Here is a 19,175-nt window from a genome sequence, read left to right on the forward strand (position 1 = left end):
TCCACAAGAGCAGGTAATATTCCTGTACCTATTGCTCCATTGCTATCATATCAAGAGAAGAGTAGGGCTAGTACGATTCTGTCCCTTCTTCTAGCATACTTTACATCTTGGAATCAACCTCCTCTCCCTCAGTATAGTCACAGGTTTTTAAAGAATGTTATTAGATTGTCACTCAGTGAAGCATCTATTAAAGCAAAGCTGAATTTATTGTTTGAAGATGAATTTTTCCAGGCAACAAGAAATTGAAAGTTGAGAATTTTGACTTTTCCCTGCATGGCATGTCCTTACATTCTATCTCAGCTGTGGAGGAATGGAGATACCTTGGTATTCTCTCTCTGTCTCTCTGACAGGTCATTCCTCTTTCCCATCCATTCTAAAATCTTTCCTCTCTTCTCTCCATTAAACCTCCAGAAGCTCTTCATTCTGAATTCTTTCCTTCTTTCCAGACTCCACCATAGGTGTCATAGGTAAAGTCTCTCTCTCTCTTTCAGTATACTGTCCCAGTGGATGTAGCAGTCCATTCATGGTTACATCTTTCTCAAAACATGCCATTAGCATTTTTCCACGCCTCTATAAATCATAGAGGTTTTGGGATTTGTTCGTTGTATTGGTTAGTGTTGCATCATTCAGTTGACTGAGCTGCATTACAAGAATCTACATTCCCTCTCAACATCTGTGGATCAAGGATGGGACTCCCTTCCTGCATGGATTTGAATATACAGATATAACTGGGACAAGAATCAGTGCTCTGCTGACTCAAGTTCATATAACTCATGGGAGAAGTGATGACAAGAACTATAGAGCAGGCTGTCAGAGTGTAGGAACTTTGACTCCTGTTGCTCAATGTTGTTATTGCACACATGGAATGTGTGTGTGTGTGTGTGTGTGTGTGTGTGTGTGTGTGTGTGTGTGTGTGTGTGTGTGTGTGTGTGTGTGTGTGTGTCAGAAGACCCAATGCAATAGTGAGGGTTAGAGAATTGGTCAAAGATCAAAGGTTGGATAACAGCAGCGAAACCACACTATAGGACTAACATTAGATTGAGGAAGCCTGACCTTGTAATAATGAGAGGAGATGAGTTAATCGTTATTGACATACAAGTTGTGGGTGCTGGGCAACCACTCACTACCTTCCATCATGAGAAAGCTACCTGTTATACTGAAAACCAAGACCTGGTGTGGATACTTCAGGAAGAGCACATTGTACTGAACTTTACCTCTGCATCTGTATCTATTAATCCCCCAACAGGCCACGACGTCTATAGATGTCGAGATAAATCTGGATACGAAGTTCTAAAACCCATTGAATAACATGGATAAGAAGTACAATTTGGTGTCACTATTTCATCCACATTAGCCAGTAGGGAGGTTAAAGGTGTATCGTGTCAGCAAAGTTATATGGACTTACTAATATTTGGACTCTTTTGGGCTGATTTCAAGATACTTTCTTTGTACTTGAACCTGCAGCCTGTTAGTTGGAAAGCAGGTAACCGGTCCACTTGGCCAATTAGGCCGGCAAAAAATAAATTTTAATTAACAACTTTTGAAGAATTCTGTGTAAATTATAGTAAGGTTCAGTTCTGAGACTGACTTTGGCCTTTGTTGAAGTCTCATTAGTAACAAGCTAGATCTATAAGGATATTTATCAGATTTTTTTTTTCTTTTCTTTTTTTAGAACTGATAGAGAAATGATGTATAATTATAATTTCACTACTCTGGATTTGAGAATAGTTATGGCAAATTATTATTTTTTGCTGGGTTGGATAGATTCTCCAGCTTCATATCTATCTAATCAACTTCTCATCTTCTTTCATTCTATCTTTTGTATCTTTCTTCTGCTTCTGGAATAATCTTCCTTGCACGGTTTTCTCTCAATGGCTCCAACTTTGGTCTTATCAACTCCTTTATGAGGATTAAAAGTAAAAATGTGTGTGTTATAAACCAAACATTTAGCCTCTTATCTTTTAGCCTTTTGTGGGTGAAATTCACTTAATTAAATAAAATAAAGTTGTAATGTCACTAGCATTAACACCTCAACTTATATCAGCGCTGACAAGATTAATTTGCATTGATGTTATCAGGTGGAAACGTAGTATACTTCTGCCTTAAATGAGTTAACATTTAGATAAGCATAGTACCCTATGCTAGAAACTAAACATGATTTTTGTTATTTCAGGTCTACAGTAAGCTTGATGGCAGTGTTATGCCATGCTTACACCAGGTATATTTTCTATATAGTTTTTTTTTTAGATGACCTAATAAATTTCCCAAAGCTGGAAAGAAGTTTTCAGACATCTCTGCCAAAGTGGAATTTAAACTTCCTTTTCTTGGAAAAATAAGGCTTCTGTTTATAACAGAACTTTTTAAGGAAATTATAATGTAGACTAAATATTAATTAATTGCAATAAATTTAATATTTGTAATATTTTGGCAAAGTCAAATTGCAATCAGGGAACGATGTACAAATTGATATGTGCAAGCAGTCGCTACATTGGATAAGTGAGGCTGAATCTTGGCATCCAAAGTGCTCCTTAATTGGCTAAAATGGTTTTTCTTCACTGAAATTCTTGGGCTGAATTTCTGAGGATAAGTGCTTCTGAAATTTGAAACAGTTTCATGTAACTAAATTTGTTGAGGTTTGGGTAGTTCCTTAAGGCTGAGGCAGATTTAAGAATAATCTTTGGTATTTATATTTGATATGGTAGAATAAGGTGGACTTCTTTTTCCAATGTAATTCTTGCAAAGCATAATCACAAGTCCTGAATGGCTGTACTGCTTTAGCCATGATACGACAGTTTACAATTGCAATGTTAATGGCTTATAGGTCTAGAGGTAGGAAGAGATAATTTTTTTTTTTTTTTAGGGATGCTGGTAAATTTTTTATATGGACTGTAAGTGGTTACAAGGTTGTAATTTTTTAGGATTTTTGCCAGTTTTTCAAGGTCCTAAAAGTTTTAAAGTTCAACATTTTAAAAGTCCTAAACAGGGGCACTGTTTAGGACTTTAGTCTCACTTTTGGGTGAGACTAAAGTCCTAAACATTGGTCTTTACAAATTTGTACATTGTTTCATGATGATGATGGCAGTTTGAATTTGATGAATATTGGATACATTATTCAAATTAAGTGGATATTGAATCCAACATTATTTCAAAGTCGAATAGAGCAACTACAAGAGTTTCGTGCCGAATATAGATAGAAACTATAAAAGTTTCGGCGGATCCAAGTGTAAGCAAACCTTTCATGACATGACATAATGTTAGATTCAATATCCACTTAATTTAAATAATTGTGTATCGCCGAAGTGAAGCCTTTTGGCTCTCTTATTCAGTAATTCTTGGTGCCTTTTATGATGTGACACCTTTTTTTGGCAACTGGTAACAATGTACAAACATTATTACCAGTTGTACAAACATCACTACAACCTGAGTATTTTACATACATCTGGGTCTGACTCCCACTGACGAGACCTCAAAAAGGTCAAAACCAGTCTGGGTAGTGACCCCCCCCCCCATAATGTATAACATCAATAACATCATACATGTCCGCTAGGAGATGTGTTTTACATTATGGGAAATACTAAGGATAGTGATCGGAGCTTACTCCATCTTTACTACAAGTTGCCCCTGTCATGAAAGGTTTGTTTACGCTTGGATCCACCGAAACTTTATAGTTTCTATCTATATTCAGCACAGAACTCTTGTAGTTTCCCTATTCGGCTTTGAAATAATGTTGGATTCAATATCCACTTAATTTGAATAATTGTTTCAGTAATTTAGAAAATTTAACCTTAGCTACTTAGGTGGTGCTTTGTGAATATAACAGTTATTGTTTAATTAGCCTTGTACCTGTACTGATGATGCCTGTGATACTCAGGTGAAAATTCTACAAATAAAGAATAATTGACGTGAGTTAATTCCATTATTATAATAGTTAGTAATTGAATAATTGTGCATCGCCGAAGTGAAGCCTTTTGGCTCTCTTATTTCAGCAATTCTTGGATACATTAATTAAATTTATTGTAATTAATATTATATTGTCATTTTCTTACAAATGCTATTATGACCATCCAACGTATATGTCTTACCATTAGTTTTCTGTTTACTTCATCTTAAAAAATTTCAAACCAATATTTTGGTATTCCTTTCTTTTAGTGTTACACGGTGATCAGCATTCATTTTAGAAATTATGGACTTGATGACTGTGTTATAAATAACTCTTTTAATATCCCGACGTTTCGATCTTCATATTAAGATCATCATCTGGAGCATATACAAATATATAGGACAAGCTAAGTTACATTACATACAGTAAACTAGAGAAACAATGAATTGATCACAAGTTATTCTACTGGCATGATCTCTAGTGAAAAAAAAAAAATTTTGGTACATAGTTTTATATTAATAAAATTATAAAATTTATTGCAATAAATTTATTTACTTTGGTAATAATTCATATTTACTATAAAAAATATAGTAGAGATCTTTCCCTGATTTGTTTTCTTGTGGTTTAAATATTGCAGATGAAGTTAAAAACTTACTGTTCTGTTTTCTTTATATATCTTATTTATTATTATTATTTTTGTGTGTATATGTGTTAAGATTTGAATCAGGCTTCTTCATGAGCTCTGCACATAGAACTGTCACAAATGTCCAGTACTCAGTAGAGTTAATAGTATGGAAGTAGGCACACATTTCTGTTGATTCCTGCAAAGCAATATAGAATGGTAGCATGTATTTTGAAATTGCAATCTGTGATTTTTAGGATGTCAGATTATAAGTATCTTGGCAGTGCTTGTTTAGATCAGGGGCATTTACAGGGTGTTCGGGATAAATTTGACAGTTTCGTAAGGAAAAAGAAAATCTTCTTTGTATCTATTAAATTTAATGAATTGACAAAAAAACATTACAGGCAGAGTTAATTACAATACTATCAACAAGATTTACTCAAAATAACCACCATTAGCATCGATCACAGCTTCAATTCTGCTTCGGAACCTCGAACAAGCTGATGCTACAGTCTCCCTGGGAAGGGCCGCAAAAACTGTTTTAATTTTATCCATTAACTGGGCTTTTGTATTACTGGAAGTGCGATTGGTGTCTTTTTCAACTGCGCCCCATACAAAATAATCCATGGGGTTAAGGTCTGGGGAGTTTGGAGGCCAAACATTTGGACTGGTGAAGTCGTAGAAATTTTCAGACAACCATTTTTGACTTTTCCCAGAGGTGTGGCAAGGGGCCGAATCCTGCTGCCATACATACGGCCTACCATTGGCTACCCTTGTTATCCAGGGCTTGACTACAGTTAGCAACTCCACGAACAAAGCCCGAATTCCAATGCCAGGGTTCTTCAACACCTGTTCCTGCAGATTTGCGAGGAATTCTGCTGTACGAACGCAATCAGATCGTCTGCTAGGGATCTTTCTTCTTGCTACATCCTCGTAGTCACCATTGCAAGTCTCTAGTTCATGCCTGATTGTTTTTACTGTATTCAGGGAGCATTGGGCAGCAGTCGTAATATCCTTATTTTGATGGCGGGCACGAATCATCATGATACAAGTTATTCTCTTCCATGATTCAGGTGGGTTCCAGCTATCCATCCTTTCTGACATCTTGTATATGAATGAAGAAGGGTCCAAACTTTTAAATGAAGAGAAGTGTGTGTTAATACATGTAACTTACGGAAAAATATAATTAATTATAAATATGTCAAATTTATCCCGAACACCCTGTAGCTCTTAGGAAAAGGTTTTTTGGCAGTTAAAGATATCCTGCTTATCATTAGCAAGTTTAAAATACATTCATCCATCTCCTTTCATTTACCTTAGTGGATAGAATATCTGCTTTCCAAACACAGTGGGAGAGTGAATGTAATGATATTCACACTCCAACTGTTTCCAATATATAATAATAAATCCCCTGTTTGGCATGAATCTTTGTGAATGTGATACCTTTACATTCACTCAAAAAACAAACAAAAAAAAGTATAATATTTACTTGTCCTTCCTTTGTGTGATACGGTACACTAACAAACTTTCAGATCTCCTTAATTATTTTTATTGGCCCTCTAACTATGCTTGCTTCCATTAAATTTTTCACCCCCCCAAACAAGCATGTGCACCCCCCACCCAAGTCATTTATGCCTCACATTTTGCTTCCCTGTCCCATCTAATATATTAGCTTCTGTTGTAAAATAAGCCATCAAAACACTTAACTAATCCATAATATACTGTTCACTGGCTCCCCCCATGAAAGATTTTATATAAACCTGGAATATATTAGTACCCTGGATAGGATAAGGATTTTTTTTCTATTTTTTTAATTTTTTAATAAGTTTTTATTCATTTTTTTAACCTGGCCATGAAAATCATCTCCCACTGAAAGGGAATCCCAAACATCCATGCCCGTGGCAGGATTCAAATCCACAGTCTGTTTGTTGGCGAGTGGATGTACTAACCACTCACCCAAACATATATTCAAATGTAAAATTAATTTTATATATGATTATTAACTGGAAAAAAATATGGTGTTTTCTTTATCTTTCCTCTTCTTTAGTTTGCTAATAGTGTCATCCATGAGGACCAGTTAGATGAACTTGAACATTTACTTTTTAGGTAAGTCATATTTCTCTTTTTATTTATTACTGATTTTTATTATTATTATACAGGTATCTCCATGGAGTCAGAGGACTCATCATGGGAGATCCATTATTTACACACTAGCTATTATTCACAAATTCCTATCATACCTCTCCGTAAACTCGTTCACTGACAGAACACTCACAACCACTTATGGCAACCCATTTCACCCATTCACCACCCTCCAAGCTAAAAATCTAATCCTTATCACCCTTGCTAACCATATTTTTTATACAATTTCCATTCTCTCTCTTCTTGCCATGTACTGAAAAAAGTCTTCAGCGTTAATTCTGTAAAACCCCTTGAATACTTTTTTTTTTGCTTTTATTCTGTCTACTCTTTTGCTCCCATCAGCTAGTTTTTGGAATCCACATGCTGTCAATCTATTTTCATAGGGAGCATTCCATAGACCTGCCACAATCTTTGTCATTCACCTTTGGATCTGTTTCACTACTTCTTAATCCCCCCATGAAATCTGGGTGTCCAGATCTGCATGCAGTAGTTCAGATCTTGCCTTATATAGGAGGATAATAATAACTTCTTTATCCTTTCTTGTTAGTGTGTCAAACAGCTGCGTAATCTGATGTGCTGTTGTGGCTACCTTAACAATATGCCCTCTAAACAACCTTTTGTCCACAGTAAGTCTTCCTGCAGGATTTCTGCATTATCTTTTCTTCCCATTTTAGCATCATTGGCAAACTACTGAATATTTCCTGTCAAATCATTTCCCATATCATTGATCTAAAAATTAAACATTGGAGAACCAAGTACCGAGCCATGTTGTATGCCACTGGTCACCTGCCTTTTTCTGGGCTCATCTCCATAAACCTCTCTTTGATATCTGTTCATTACCTACTCTCTGATCCAAAACACCAGATTTGTATCCATCCCCATTTGCTCCAATTTATGCAACAGAGTTCTATGTGAAATCCTGTCAAATGCCTTTGCAATCCAACTCGATTGTCATTTTATTATGAAACGTAATTAAATTACTAAGGCAAGACCTATCCTTCACAAAACTGTGTTGACCCTGATAGAGTATCATATTCCTATCCACCTAGTCCTAAATTCTACCTTTCACCAATTTCTCCAGTACCTTAACCACCACTCCTGAGATATTGATTGGCCTATAATTTGCTACTTCTGTCTTGGAGACTCCTTTAGGCAGGGGGACTGTTTTCCTTTAAGCTCCACTGGCACCTTCCCAGTACTGATGCTTAAATTAAACACCTTCATCAGAGGACTTTATGCTTTTTTTGCACATTCTTATAATACACAGTCTGATACGTCATCAAAATCCCATAGCTGTGTTTACATTCAGGTTCTGCAATATTTTAAACACCTCCATTTCTTTAACCTCTATTCTCCCATCAATCAATTTTCAATCTGGTATTGCAATATTACCACCTAATATGCTTCTGTAAAATGTTCACTCAATAATTTAACTATTTGTTTGGCCTCTGTTACTTCTCCACCATCAGCACATTTTAAAGTCATCCCTCCATAATCATTCCTTCTTTTTTTTTTTATCACATAGTGAAAGAACCTTTCAGGTTTTTTTTTAACCTCATCAGCTATCTTTCACTCATTAGCTTTGGCTTTCCTTACCATACAGGTCATCTTTCTTGCTTATGCCTTGTACCTGCTTATGGGCATGCAGATCATCTTTTCATTTATATTCCCCTCCATGCCTTTTACTTTCCCTTCAACTCTTGTTTAATGATGCTGTTCATCCATCTAACTCCTACTTGATTTATCCTTCTGATACTGCTTTCTTCAAACATCACTCTACCACCTCCCATGCACCACCATCTCTCCTTTACAAATTCTTATGCTGTGGCACTGCTGAAAGTTGACTCCTCAGCTTATCACAATCACCTGCTTTCTAATTCCACATATATCCTTTCTTAACAGAAAATTCTGCATGTTAGGCATTCTCCTAGGTTGCAATGGTTCAAGATTGCATGATTTCCCCAAGCAGAGGCAGTATAGCTAGAATGGTTAATATTAAGTTCTCTAATGTTGTGATCAGACCCTGCACTTTTGAACCTTGTGTCCCCTTCATTATATACTTCACTATCTTCACTGGGCATCTACAGATGCCGTATGGTCACTCCGATGCTCGGTGATGTGCCACACCAGGCCTTGCCATGTAGTCCTGTTGTTTGCTTTTCTGGCGGCCTCAACTCTCTGAAGATCAGTCACTCCACACACGCCATCCATCTATCCATGTCATTGATGGTCTACCTCTGCCTCTTTTTCCAGGAACTTTACCTTCTATTACTGTTCTGAGAAGCCCCTCTTTCATCCTTTCTGTGTGTCCAAAATATTTTAACTTTCTTCTGTCGATATCCTTAAGAAGCCTTAAAGTTCTGCTAATCTTTCTAACACCCATTCATTTGTACGCCTTTCAGTATATGATATCCTCAACAGCCTTCTGTAACACCACATCTTAAAAGCAGATATCTGTTTCTTATCTGACTTCTTTAGGTTCCAAGTTCACATCCATAAGTCGCTGTTGGCAAAACAACTGCATCCAAAATCCTCAACTTTGTTTCCATGGAGATAGATCCATCCTTCCAGATTTTAGACAGGTCTCTGACTGTTGTTTTAGCCCTTCCTAACCTGTTTCTGATGTCTTCTGAACAGCAATTCTTCATATTTATAATGGATCCCAGCTACTCAAACTTGCTGACTTCCTCAATTCTTTCTCCATTAAGGTATGCTTGTTTCTCAAGAGCTTCTCTATTTGTATTTCCTTTGAGAACCATAATCTTTGTCTTGCTAGGATTGAGTTGAAATCCTCTGTTATTACTGATCTTGTTAACTTTGTCAAGAATTAGTCCTAGTTCTTCCATGTCATTACAAAGGAGTACTGTATCATCAGCATACCTCAGATTACTGATCAATCTACCTCCTATCCTAATTCCTGTCCTGAGCTCATCCAATGCTTCACGCATGATGTCCTCGGCATATATACTAAGCAAGTGAGGAGAAAGTAAACATCCTTGCCTAACTCCTTTTCTAACTTGAAGCCAGTCACCTGTTCTTACCATGACTCGTTACTCCTTATACAAGTTGGCTATCAACCTGTTAGTGTGTTGAGGAAAACCCATTCTTTTCATTACTTTCCACAGTTTCACATGCTCAACATAGTCAAAAGCTTTTGAGTAGTCTAAGAAACACATTACCAGAGGGTAATGTGTTTCTTAGACTGAATTGTCTGAATTCTTTATATTTTTCTATGATCTGTCTAAGGCAAAGGATCTGATCTCTGGTGCCCTTATCTTTCCTACAACTAGCTCGTTCCTCGGGCATCTCTGACTCAACTTTGGCACCAATCCTATTTAGCATGATCTTCAATAAAATTTTGCTTGCATGAGATATCAAACTCATTAGGAAAAAGAAAACCAGGACGTCCTCTTAAACGATTCAACGATGACTTCTAAGGCCGGAACAGGCCATATTAGGCCTAAATCCTTGATGCATATGATGATGATGATGATGAGATATCAAACTAATAGTTCTATAATTCTTGCATGCCTTCATATCACCTTTCTTATGTAGTGGTATGAAAACTGACTTCTTCCAGTCTCTAGGCCATGATCCTGTCTCCCATATCCTTGTAATCAATCTATGAAACACTCTTATTCTTCCATCCCCTGTGGCCTTAATTAATTCTGCTGGGATTTCATCTGCACCTGGGGCCTTATTGCTGTTGAGCTGCTTAACTGCTCTTTCAACTTCATGCCTAAGTGGAGGAGGCTTCAAATCAAAATCAAAATTTTCCTTGTGGGAGGGCCCCAAATTTTCTTTATCCACTCTACTGTACAGTTCCTCACAATATTCTTTCCACCTGTTTTTGATTTCCAACTCTTCTGTTAGTAATGATCCATTCGTCTTTGATGACATTCAATTTAGACTTAAACTTGTGCTTTAAGTCACAAACTAAATGAAACATTTTTTTATAATTGTGCCTTCTCATCTGGAACTCTTCTGAATTTTCTGTGTAATCTCTTGTATTCTTCAGTCCCAGTGTCTCTTTGTTTTTCCAATCGCCTTCTTTTGATTAGTTCCCATGTTAAATCTGATATCCATGGGTCTCTTGGTCTTCTTATTGGGCTGAGATACTTCTTTGCTGTATCCTGTATTATCAACTTGACCCCCTTCCCAAATTATTTCTGGTGAGTTCTCTTCATTGGGCTCCAAAAAATCATCCAACTGAGTTGATGTTGCTTCTGTGAATCCACTAGGAATTACTCTAACATCCAATCTAGTGGGATGTGCCTGACCTGGAAGTTTTCGGAGTCTTAGTCTTACTTTGGCTCTTACTAGCTGATGGTTTGTACCACAATCTGCTCCAGGACAAGTACGCACATCAGAGATTCTCGTTTTCCACCGCTGGAGAGCCAGGATGTAATCAGTCTGGTGCCTTGACCTGTCAATGTTAGATGTCCAAGTATAGGTCTGTCGTGGATGTTTCTGGAAGCAGGTATTGGTAATAGCTAATCTGTTAGCACAGGCAAATTTCAACAGTCTTTCGCCACGGGTGTTACGTACACCCAGACCAAACATGCTACACTCCGGCCTGACTCTCATACTCTTCCCGCTTTTGCATTTAAGTCCTCTAAGATGTACAGTATGTCTCTCCTTGGTAAGCAGGAGAGACATACTGTAAGTTTTCATAGAATTCCTCACTCTCTTCTTCAGGCCTATTCGTGTGGGGGTGCATAAACTACCACAATTGAAACATTGGTAGGCTAAGCCTTAAGTCTAATAGAGAGTGTCCTATCATTAATGGGGTTATAACCAAGAAGGATTCTTGCCTGAGCTGTCTTCAGTATCACAGCTACCCCATGATGTTTTGAGTCACCACCTGAGTAAATAACTAGCTTACCGTCCTGTCTTTTGAAGTGACCTTCTCCATTCCATCTGGTCTCTGTAATTCCCAGGATGTCAATTTTATACCTATCCATCTCTTTACAGACAATTGCAAGGGTACCCATCTGTAGACCCTGGACATTCCATGTGCCTATGTAAAATTCCTTTCTAAGATTAATCTTATACCTTCTGTGTTGCTCATTCACAGTATCACTGACTTTTGATGGAGACTGTACTATACTTCTCGAACAGGACCCTCTGCCTAAGCCCTGAGTGCAGCTCGGATTATTCTGCGCGACAGCTGATGCAGCATGAGATGCATTATTAGGCACAACGATATTAGCATTTTGGAGTGAAGTCACTGCAAGAAGAAAGTGGTAGGGTTGCAGAGGCCCTTTCCACATAAGATGAAATAGCAAAATAGGAAAGATTCACCCCTAGCCCTCGAATATTCTAATAGCATTGGGGGAAGGAGCAAGAAGGAAAGGAAAAAAAAAGGGGAGGGACCAGTCTACAGATAATATAACAGATGTATATTACATGAAGTAAGGCATGGTCCAGCATCAGGTACCTCGGGTTTACCATGCCTGTACTCACTAAAGTGAACCCTTGAGGAACATTACATACTGCTTCAGGTAATTATCTCTCAGTAGTTGATTAAATTCCATTTCCTTGTCTCCCTGTCTGTGACCATTCCTCCTCCCAGTCTATGTCCCCCATACTTGAAATCTCCGGTATAATTGCTCTACCTACACTCATCATGCTAATTTGCCAGTGCATGTTTCTCTTATACCCTCTGGATTACGTAATTCGTCCTGTTGGCCTCTATCTCATACCAGATGGCTAAAATGAACTGCCCTCTGAATCCCTTTCCTTCTGATCTACTTCTACTCTTTTTAGCTTCAATTTCTTTGCTATCATTAGCAAAACCCTTTGATCTAATCCCAATTCTCTCCTTTCTGAAGATACTGTAACCTTTGCAGTATTCCTATGACTGTATTATCCTCAGTCAACTAAGTCTCACTAATTCACTAATGCTTATAACTTTTAGCTAAGTTGAGTAATGCCAAAAAGTTCCTTTATTATTATTATTATCTAAGAATTTGAATACAAACCAATATTTTCTAATTTCGAAAATATTGGTTTGTTAAATTCTGTTGCTTTTTTTTTATTTGCTTTATAAGAAATATAGCAATAAGTGCATGATCTTCCCTTTTGGAATCCTTATTGTTCATTGTTATAATATACTCTTGATTCTAATTCTTCTTTGATAATTTTTGTGTATGTATGATATATATATATATACATTGCTTATAACAATGTATATAAGATTTTGAAACACTTAAATGCAGATACCAAAGAAAACATAAAATTAAACACCGAATTGATATTAGAAGAATTTCTAAATTACTACACAGAATTGTGGACAGACAAATATTTTAAAAAAGACAACTGCAAACAATTAACAAAAATGAAAAGGAAATAACTAAAGAAGAATTAGAAATCAGCCTGAAAGAAACAAGAAACAGAAAATCACCTGGAGAAGATAAGCTAGGTTCAGAACTATATAAATACGCAGGAAAAATACTCAAAGAAAGACTTGTTATTTATAAATAAAATTTATTCAACTGGTATACTCCCAATAGAATGGAAAAAAGCAATTGTGATTTCTATCTTTAAAAAAGGTAATAGAGATGACCATAAAAACTATAAAGGTATCAGTATACTAAATTCCTGTTACAAAATATATAGCAGAATCTAAAATAGCAAACTAATGAAATATTCCGAAAACTTTATTTTAGAAGTACAGAATGGATTTAGAAAAGGACGATCATATAGACCTGGCCTTTTACCTAAAATTAATAATAGAGAAAAGAAGAGAATACAATTTAGAAACACATATTGCATTTATTGACTTTGAAAAAGCATTTGACAAAGTTAAAAGAAACATATTATTTAGCATATTAAAAGAAAGACAAATACCAAATAATATCCTAAAAGCTATTACAAGTATATATGAAAATAATCAAATACAAATAAGATTAAATCACGAGCTATCATATATGAGAGAGATAAACCAATGGGTCCGACAGGAATGTCCCTCTCAGCAAATCTTTTTAATATTTACTTAAATGAAATAATAATCAAATGGAATAAAAATTTACATCAAGGGTATTAAACTTTCTCCTACAGCGAACTTAAACACTCTCCTTTTTCCCAACGATCAAATAATAATTACAAATTCTGAAGATAACTTACAGAAAGCTATTTTAGATCTAAATGAGATAGCCAAAGATTATGGTATGATAATATTAACAGAAAAATCAAAAACTATGTCCTTTAAAGGACAAGATCCAGCAAGAACTAAAATAGTTATAGATAATAAGATCTTAGAACAGGTGAATTCATTTAACTACCTAGGATGTATGATCACATATGAAAAAGATATAAACGTAAAAATTGCAAAATATTTAAAAATAACAGGTGAAATTAACTCTATATTTAAACCAAACCTAGTTTGAAAACAAACTACACTAAAAGTATACAATACATTAGCCCTACCAGTCTTAATGTATAGAAGCGAAATCTGGACAATAAAACAAAAAGACAAACAAAGATCAATAACAGCAGAAATGAAGTTTACAAGAAAAACTGCAAAGTATACCCTATTTGATCCCAAAAGAAACGAAGAAATTATGAAAGAATTAAACCGAGAACCAGTAATAGAAAAAATTAAAAAATATAAACATAAATGGATGGAACACATTTCAAAGAATGAAAACAGAAAGATTACCAAAACAAGTCTTAAAGTACAAGCCATTAGGAAAAAGAACACAGGACATCCTCTTAAACGATTCAACGATGACTTCTAACGCCAGAACAGGCCATGCTAAGCCTAAATCTTTGATACGCATGATGATGATGATATATGTATATGTTTGGGATATTCACAATAAGTTTATTCGTTGATAAATTTAGATTCAGATTTTATTCCCTTTTTAAAATCCATATTGTAATGTTCATCCTCCATTTCATTGCGGATAACTTTTCTTAAAGATAAATTTCTCATGTTCTCAGTCATTTCTTTAACTCCATATTTTAGTAATTTGTTATAAATTCCCCAACTGATTTGTAATTTTGAGATGACTGATTTTATTGTTATTTTCTTGACTACTTCCACAGAATCAAAAGGCTCATCATGTGAGTTCATCGTTAGTCAGTACAAAGTCTATCATATCACTCCTTAAACTCATCGATTGTTTGCACTTTCACTACCCTGTCAGGCAATGCTAGGAAGTATATAGGAATTAGTAGTGATGTAATTTTTCATGTAGTATTATCATATCATATCATATAAAAATTACATGATATATATGAATAATTCATGATATATATATATATCCCTTGAGGGTATATATCATGAATTTGCTAATGATGAAATGAGGAGAAGAAACAAAGACAAACTTTGTCTTTGTTTCTTCTCCTCATTTCTGGATACTGCAGCAGTACTGCACCAGGTATTTGCTTATGCTTGGAATTGCCGAACTTTATATAGTTTCTACTATATTCGGCATGAAACTCTTTGAGTTTCTTATTCGGCTAAGAAACGATATGGGATGTAATATCCCTTAACTTAAACAAGTCTTATGTTTAGTTGCATTAAACTGACATCCCCATTCATTTCCCCACCTCTCTGGCTTATTCAGATCCTCTTGAGGAGCCAAAACATCAATACTATTAGTAATAACCATCCCAAGTTTCATATCTGTAAACAACTGAATATCTTCCTTTAGTCCCATGACAGTATTATTGACAAAGATTTTAATCTTCCTACTCCCCAATATTGCTCCCCCATATAAATACTCTCTATCTATCAGAAAGCAAGTTACCAATCCTGTCCAATCCACTAACCTGATATCCATACTCATATATTGTAACTTAAAAATCAACTTATTTGGCACCTTGTGAAATACCTTGCAAAAATGACTGTGTATTTTACCTCCTTCACTGCTCTTTTTACTCTTTTGTAAAAGTAACCAGATTACTAAAAAAAACAAGAGCACCTATTAACAAATTCATGCTGGCCTGCATAAATAACACTGCCTTCATCTGCATATGAGTTCTTACCAATTTCTCCAAAATCTTAACAGCTACAGAAGAAATACAAATAGGCCTATAGTTTGATAGCTCCATTCTAACACCACTTGTATGCATTGGCATTATATTACTCTCCTTCCACTCTCCAGGAACCTGCCCATTGCAAGACTTTTATTAAACAGCTAAGTTAAGTTAAAGGCACAGTCAGTTTTCCACAGCACATTTCCTGAAAACACGTGGTGAAATTCCATCCAGTTCCTTTGCTTTACTGACATTTAGAGTACTGATTTGGAATACATCCTTTCATTCACTTCTAGCAGTTTACAACTCCTTATCCCTCTAGAAATAAAGCATACTGTACTACCAGGATAAGTTGATTAATTTTAACAGTATAGATGAGAACACAGACTGATAAGAAAATAACTATTTCTTAACTTATTGCTGATGTTTTACTGTTATTCTATCTAGCATCTTCAGAGCACAAAAACAGTTTGTCACAGTATGCGAGACAACAACAATCTGGTAACAATGGGACTAGTTTGAACAATTGTAACGTACAACACAAAGACTAAAGTCCTAATTAGGTGTCATCTGTGTTGGGGGAAAAAAAAAACAGAGAGAGAAAGCAGTTTTTTTTTTTTCCCCCAACATAGATGGCACCTAATTAGGACCTTTGTGTTCTATGTTAGGATTGTTCAGACTAGTCCTATAGTTATAAAAGATTGTTGTCGTCTCACATACTGTGACAAACTATTTTTGTGCTCTGAAGATGCTGGATATCAGCAAAATATCAGCAATAAGTTAATAAATAGTTATTTTCTTACCAGTCTGTGTTCTCATCTATGCCGTTAAAATTAATCAACATGTACAACGAACACATAAGCCATCCTATTTGTTTACCAGGATAAGTTATCATTAAATTACTGAACTATGTCATCTGCCTACTTCCTACTTTTCATGTAGTTAAAAACTCCCAAATGTCATCCCAGTTGGTACCATTGTAGTACCACAGGATATGAGGCTGTGAATGACTGGAATAATACTGATATGTAGCAAAGGGACATGGACAAGGTTATGGTGAGACTTGTCAAGAGGGGATCTTACATCAGTGGTGTATTTCGAGAGGAGCTAGTTAACAAAAAGTGCAAGATGTTGGGAGAATGAGGAGGATTATTCGAAAAATTTGGTGAGTTCGTGAACAATTTGGGTTAGATAATTGCTAATAGCAAACAGTTCGACTTGTTTACCTGCTTGGTCTGTGAAGTTGAAAAAGGAAAGCCAGTGTGAATTGTGGATGTTTAAATCGCCAAGGAAGATTATCTCACTGTTAGGGTAGTTAGATTGGTTAAATTGTATGTGATTGACTTTCAAGGATGGGTAGTCAAAGAGGGTCAGTGAAATCATCATAGGTTGGAGAATGGTAGAGGCAGAAAATGAAGGCCGTAAAGTAAAGTAGGAAGATCTTGAGGCAGAGCAGATCATGTAAAGGGAAGTCGAGGTCCAATAACCTTTAGCATGGGATATCAAACCCAACAAAAAAGCACATGTTCCATCCTTCTTGCAAAAGGCATCATAGAAGATGTAATGTGGCAAGTTAAGGTGAGACATTGTAGAGGGTGCCTTTTGTGGTTCAGTGATAAGTAGTATATCAGGTTTTGTTGACTGTAGGTGCTGGTGCATTTCATTGATATTGGAATTAAGATCCCTGATGTTAGTGAAGTCAATATGGAAGATTTTTTTTTAATTCTGTAGAATTTTAAGGTTTTCTAGCTGTATTTTATTTATTTTTTATTTTTTGAAGCGATTTTAATGTTTTTTTGAGATTTTTTTTGGAGACTCATAAAGAAGTATGCTTTCCTTTAATATGGGTTTAAAATGTATGTCACAATACAGCTCATCACAACTCAGTTTTTTTTTTTTTTTATAGTTCATAATGAAAGATGAATTATATAAATTATCCATAAACAATAATTTAACAGGAAAGATAAATTGTAAAATTCATGAAGACAAGAAACTAGGCAGCACTCAATGTGGAGCTGGACTCACTTTTCACAATGCACTCAGTCACAAATCCATCTTTGACTTGTCTTTGGAAGATAATTGTATTTTTTAAATAACAGTATTAAAAAGAATCTGCATTATGTAAAATTTTCATGCATTTAATTACACTGAGCCAGTTCATGTTATGAGCTTAGGACAATACTATATTAAAATTGTGTACTTACTACTTAGGAGTTAAAGGTATTTGAAGAATAAGATACAGTCAAACTTGGTTATAACGAGTACCAATTCTCAATAACTTGATAAAGATTCAAAAAAACAAAAGAAGCTTTACAGAGAAAAAAAAAATAGCATACATAATTATATTTTTCATCCCAAGTACAGAAAAATCGGCTTTCAGAACATATGTAATTTACAGACAAAAGATACTGATGTTTGTGATGATGGGCAGTGGATAGCATTGATGGTAGTAGTGTTGTTGTAGGAGAATTAAGTAGTAGTGGAGAGGGTGAGTTGTATTTAGTAAAGTAGAGTGAACTCCCACGATGAGTCCAAAAGCTCACTAGGATATCATGCATCATTAACAATTAGATTTTCTATAGAACCTTTAAAACGGGAATTGTTTTTTTTTTTATATATGATATGGTACGATCAGTGTGGTGTGGAAGAGATTTTGATAACTGTTTGGTTAATTTATAGTAGGGAGAATCAGTAGTATCTACTATGTTTTTTTTTTGTGTGTGTGTGTGGGGGGGGGTAGAAATTGAGTTTATGAATTTCACTTCACATCTAACATGAGGTTAAATGAAGTTGGAATTAAATGGATGAGTTGCATCATTAAGCAGGAATTGCAAAAATAATAAAAGTATGTGGAGGAAATTTAAAGAGAAAGGTAATGAGCAAGCTCATGGTACAAAGCAAGCACACACCAAAAAGGTAACCATTATGGCAAATAAGGCAAAATTTGAGTATGAATGGAAATTAACTGAGAAAGCCAAAGGTAATTCCAAAGAGTTATTTTATTATATGGCCAGTATAGAAAGAATGACTAGAATAGAATGATTTTGATGAATGCTAATGGCAGGAAAGGGTTTAAAGTTCAATAGTTAAATCATTGAGTGATCACTTAGCAAAGCTCTATCATCTAGGTGCATATATTGCAGTAATAACAGATGCGAGAGGAAATGATGTGGAAATCATCATCAAATTCCTGCCATGTACCCTCAAGGGGTGTACAGGATATGATAGTACTACATGACAAAAATTACATCATTATTAATTTCCTATCTACAATTCTCCTCCAAATCAGTCTGTTACTTGTCAAGACTCCAACATTATTATATCTTATATTTCTATCGTCTAAAGCACTTTGTACCGTATCATTCCACCTATATCTTGGTCTTCCTCTGGGTCGTTTTTGCTGCCAACCTGGCAGAGAACACTTGTTTTGCTAATCTTTCCTCGCCCATTCTGTTTAAGTGACCATACCACCTGAGATTAGCTCTGCTAACGCATTCCTGGATGCTGACAGTGTCAAGTTCTTTCCTAATATCCCCGTTTTTA

At 35.6% G+C, this 19,175-nt stretch overlaps 1 protein-coding gene across 1 annotated transcript in view; it reads left to right on the forward strand.

Annotated features, from left to right (window-relative positions):
• LOC150100574 (uncharacterized) overlaps positions 1-19,175 on the forward strand; it is a 157,910-nt gene that overhangs the window by 47,850 nt on the left and 90,885 nt on the right. The window contains exon 4 of the mRNA XM_090401716.1: positions 6,550-6,608. Within this exon, the coding sequence (XP_090257842.1) occupies positions 6,550-6,608 (59 nt within the window). The remainder of the gene's footprint in view (positions 1-6,549; positions 6,609-19,175) is intronic.

Source organism: Typopeltis vanoorti, chromosome 12, assembly GCF_054136105.1.
Source record: "Typopeltis vanoorti isolate ZY-2024b chromosome 12, IOZ_Tvanoo_1.0, whole genome shotgun sequence".
Classification (NCBI taxonomy): domain Eukaryota; kingdom Metazoa; phylum Arthropoda; class Arachnida; order Uropygi; family Thelyphonidae; genus Typopeltis; species Typopeltis vanoorti.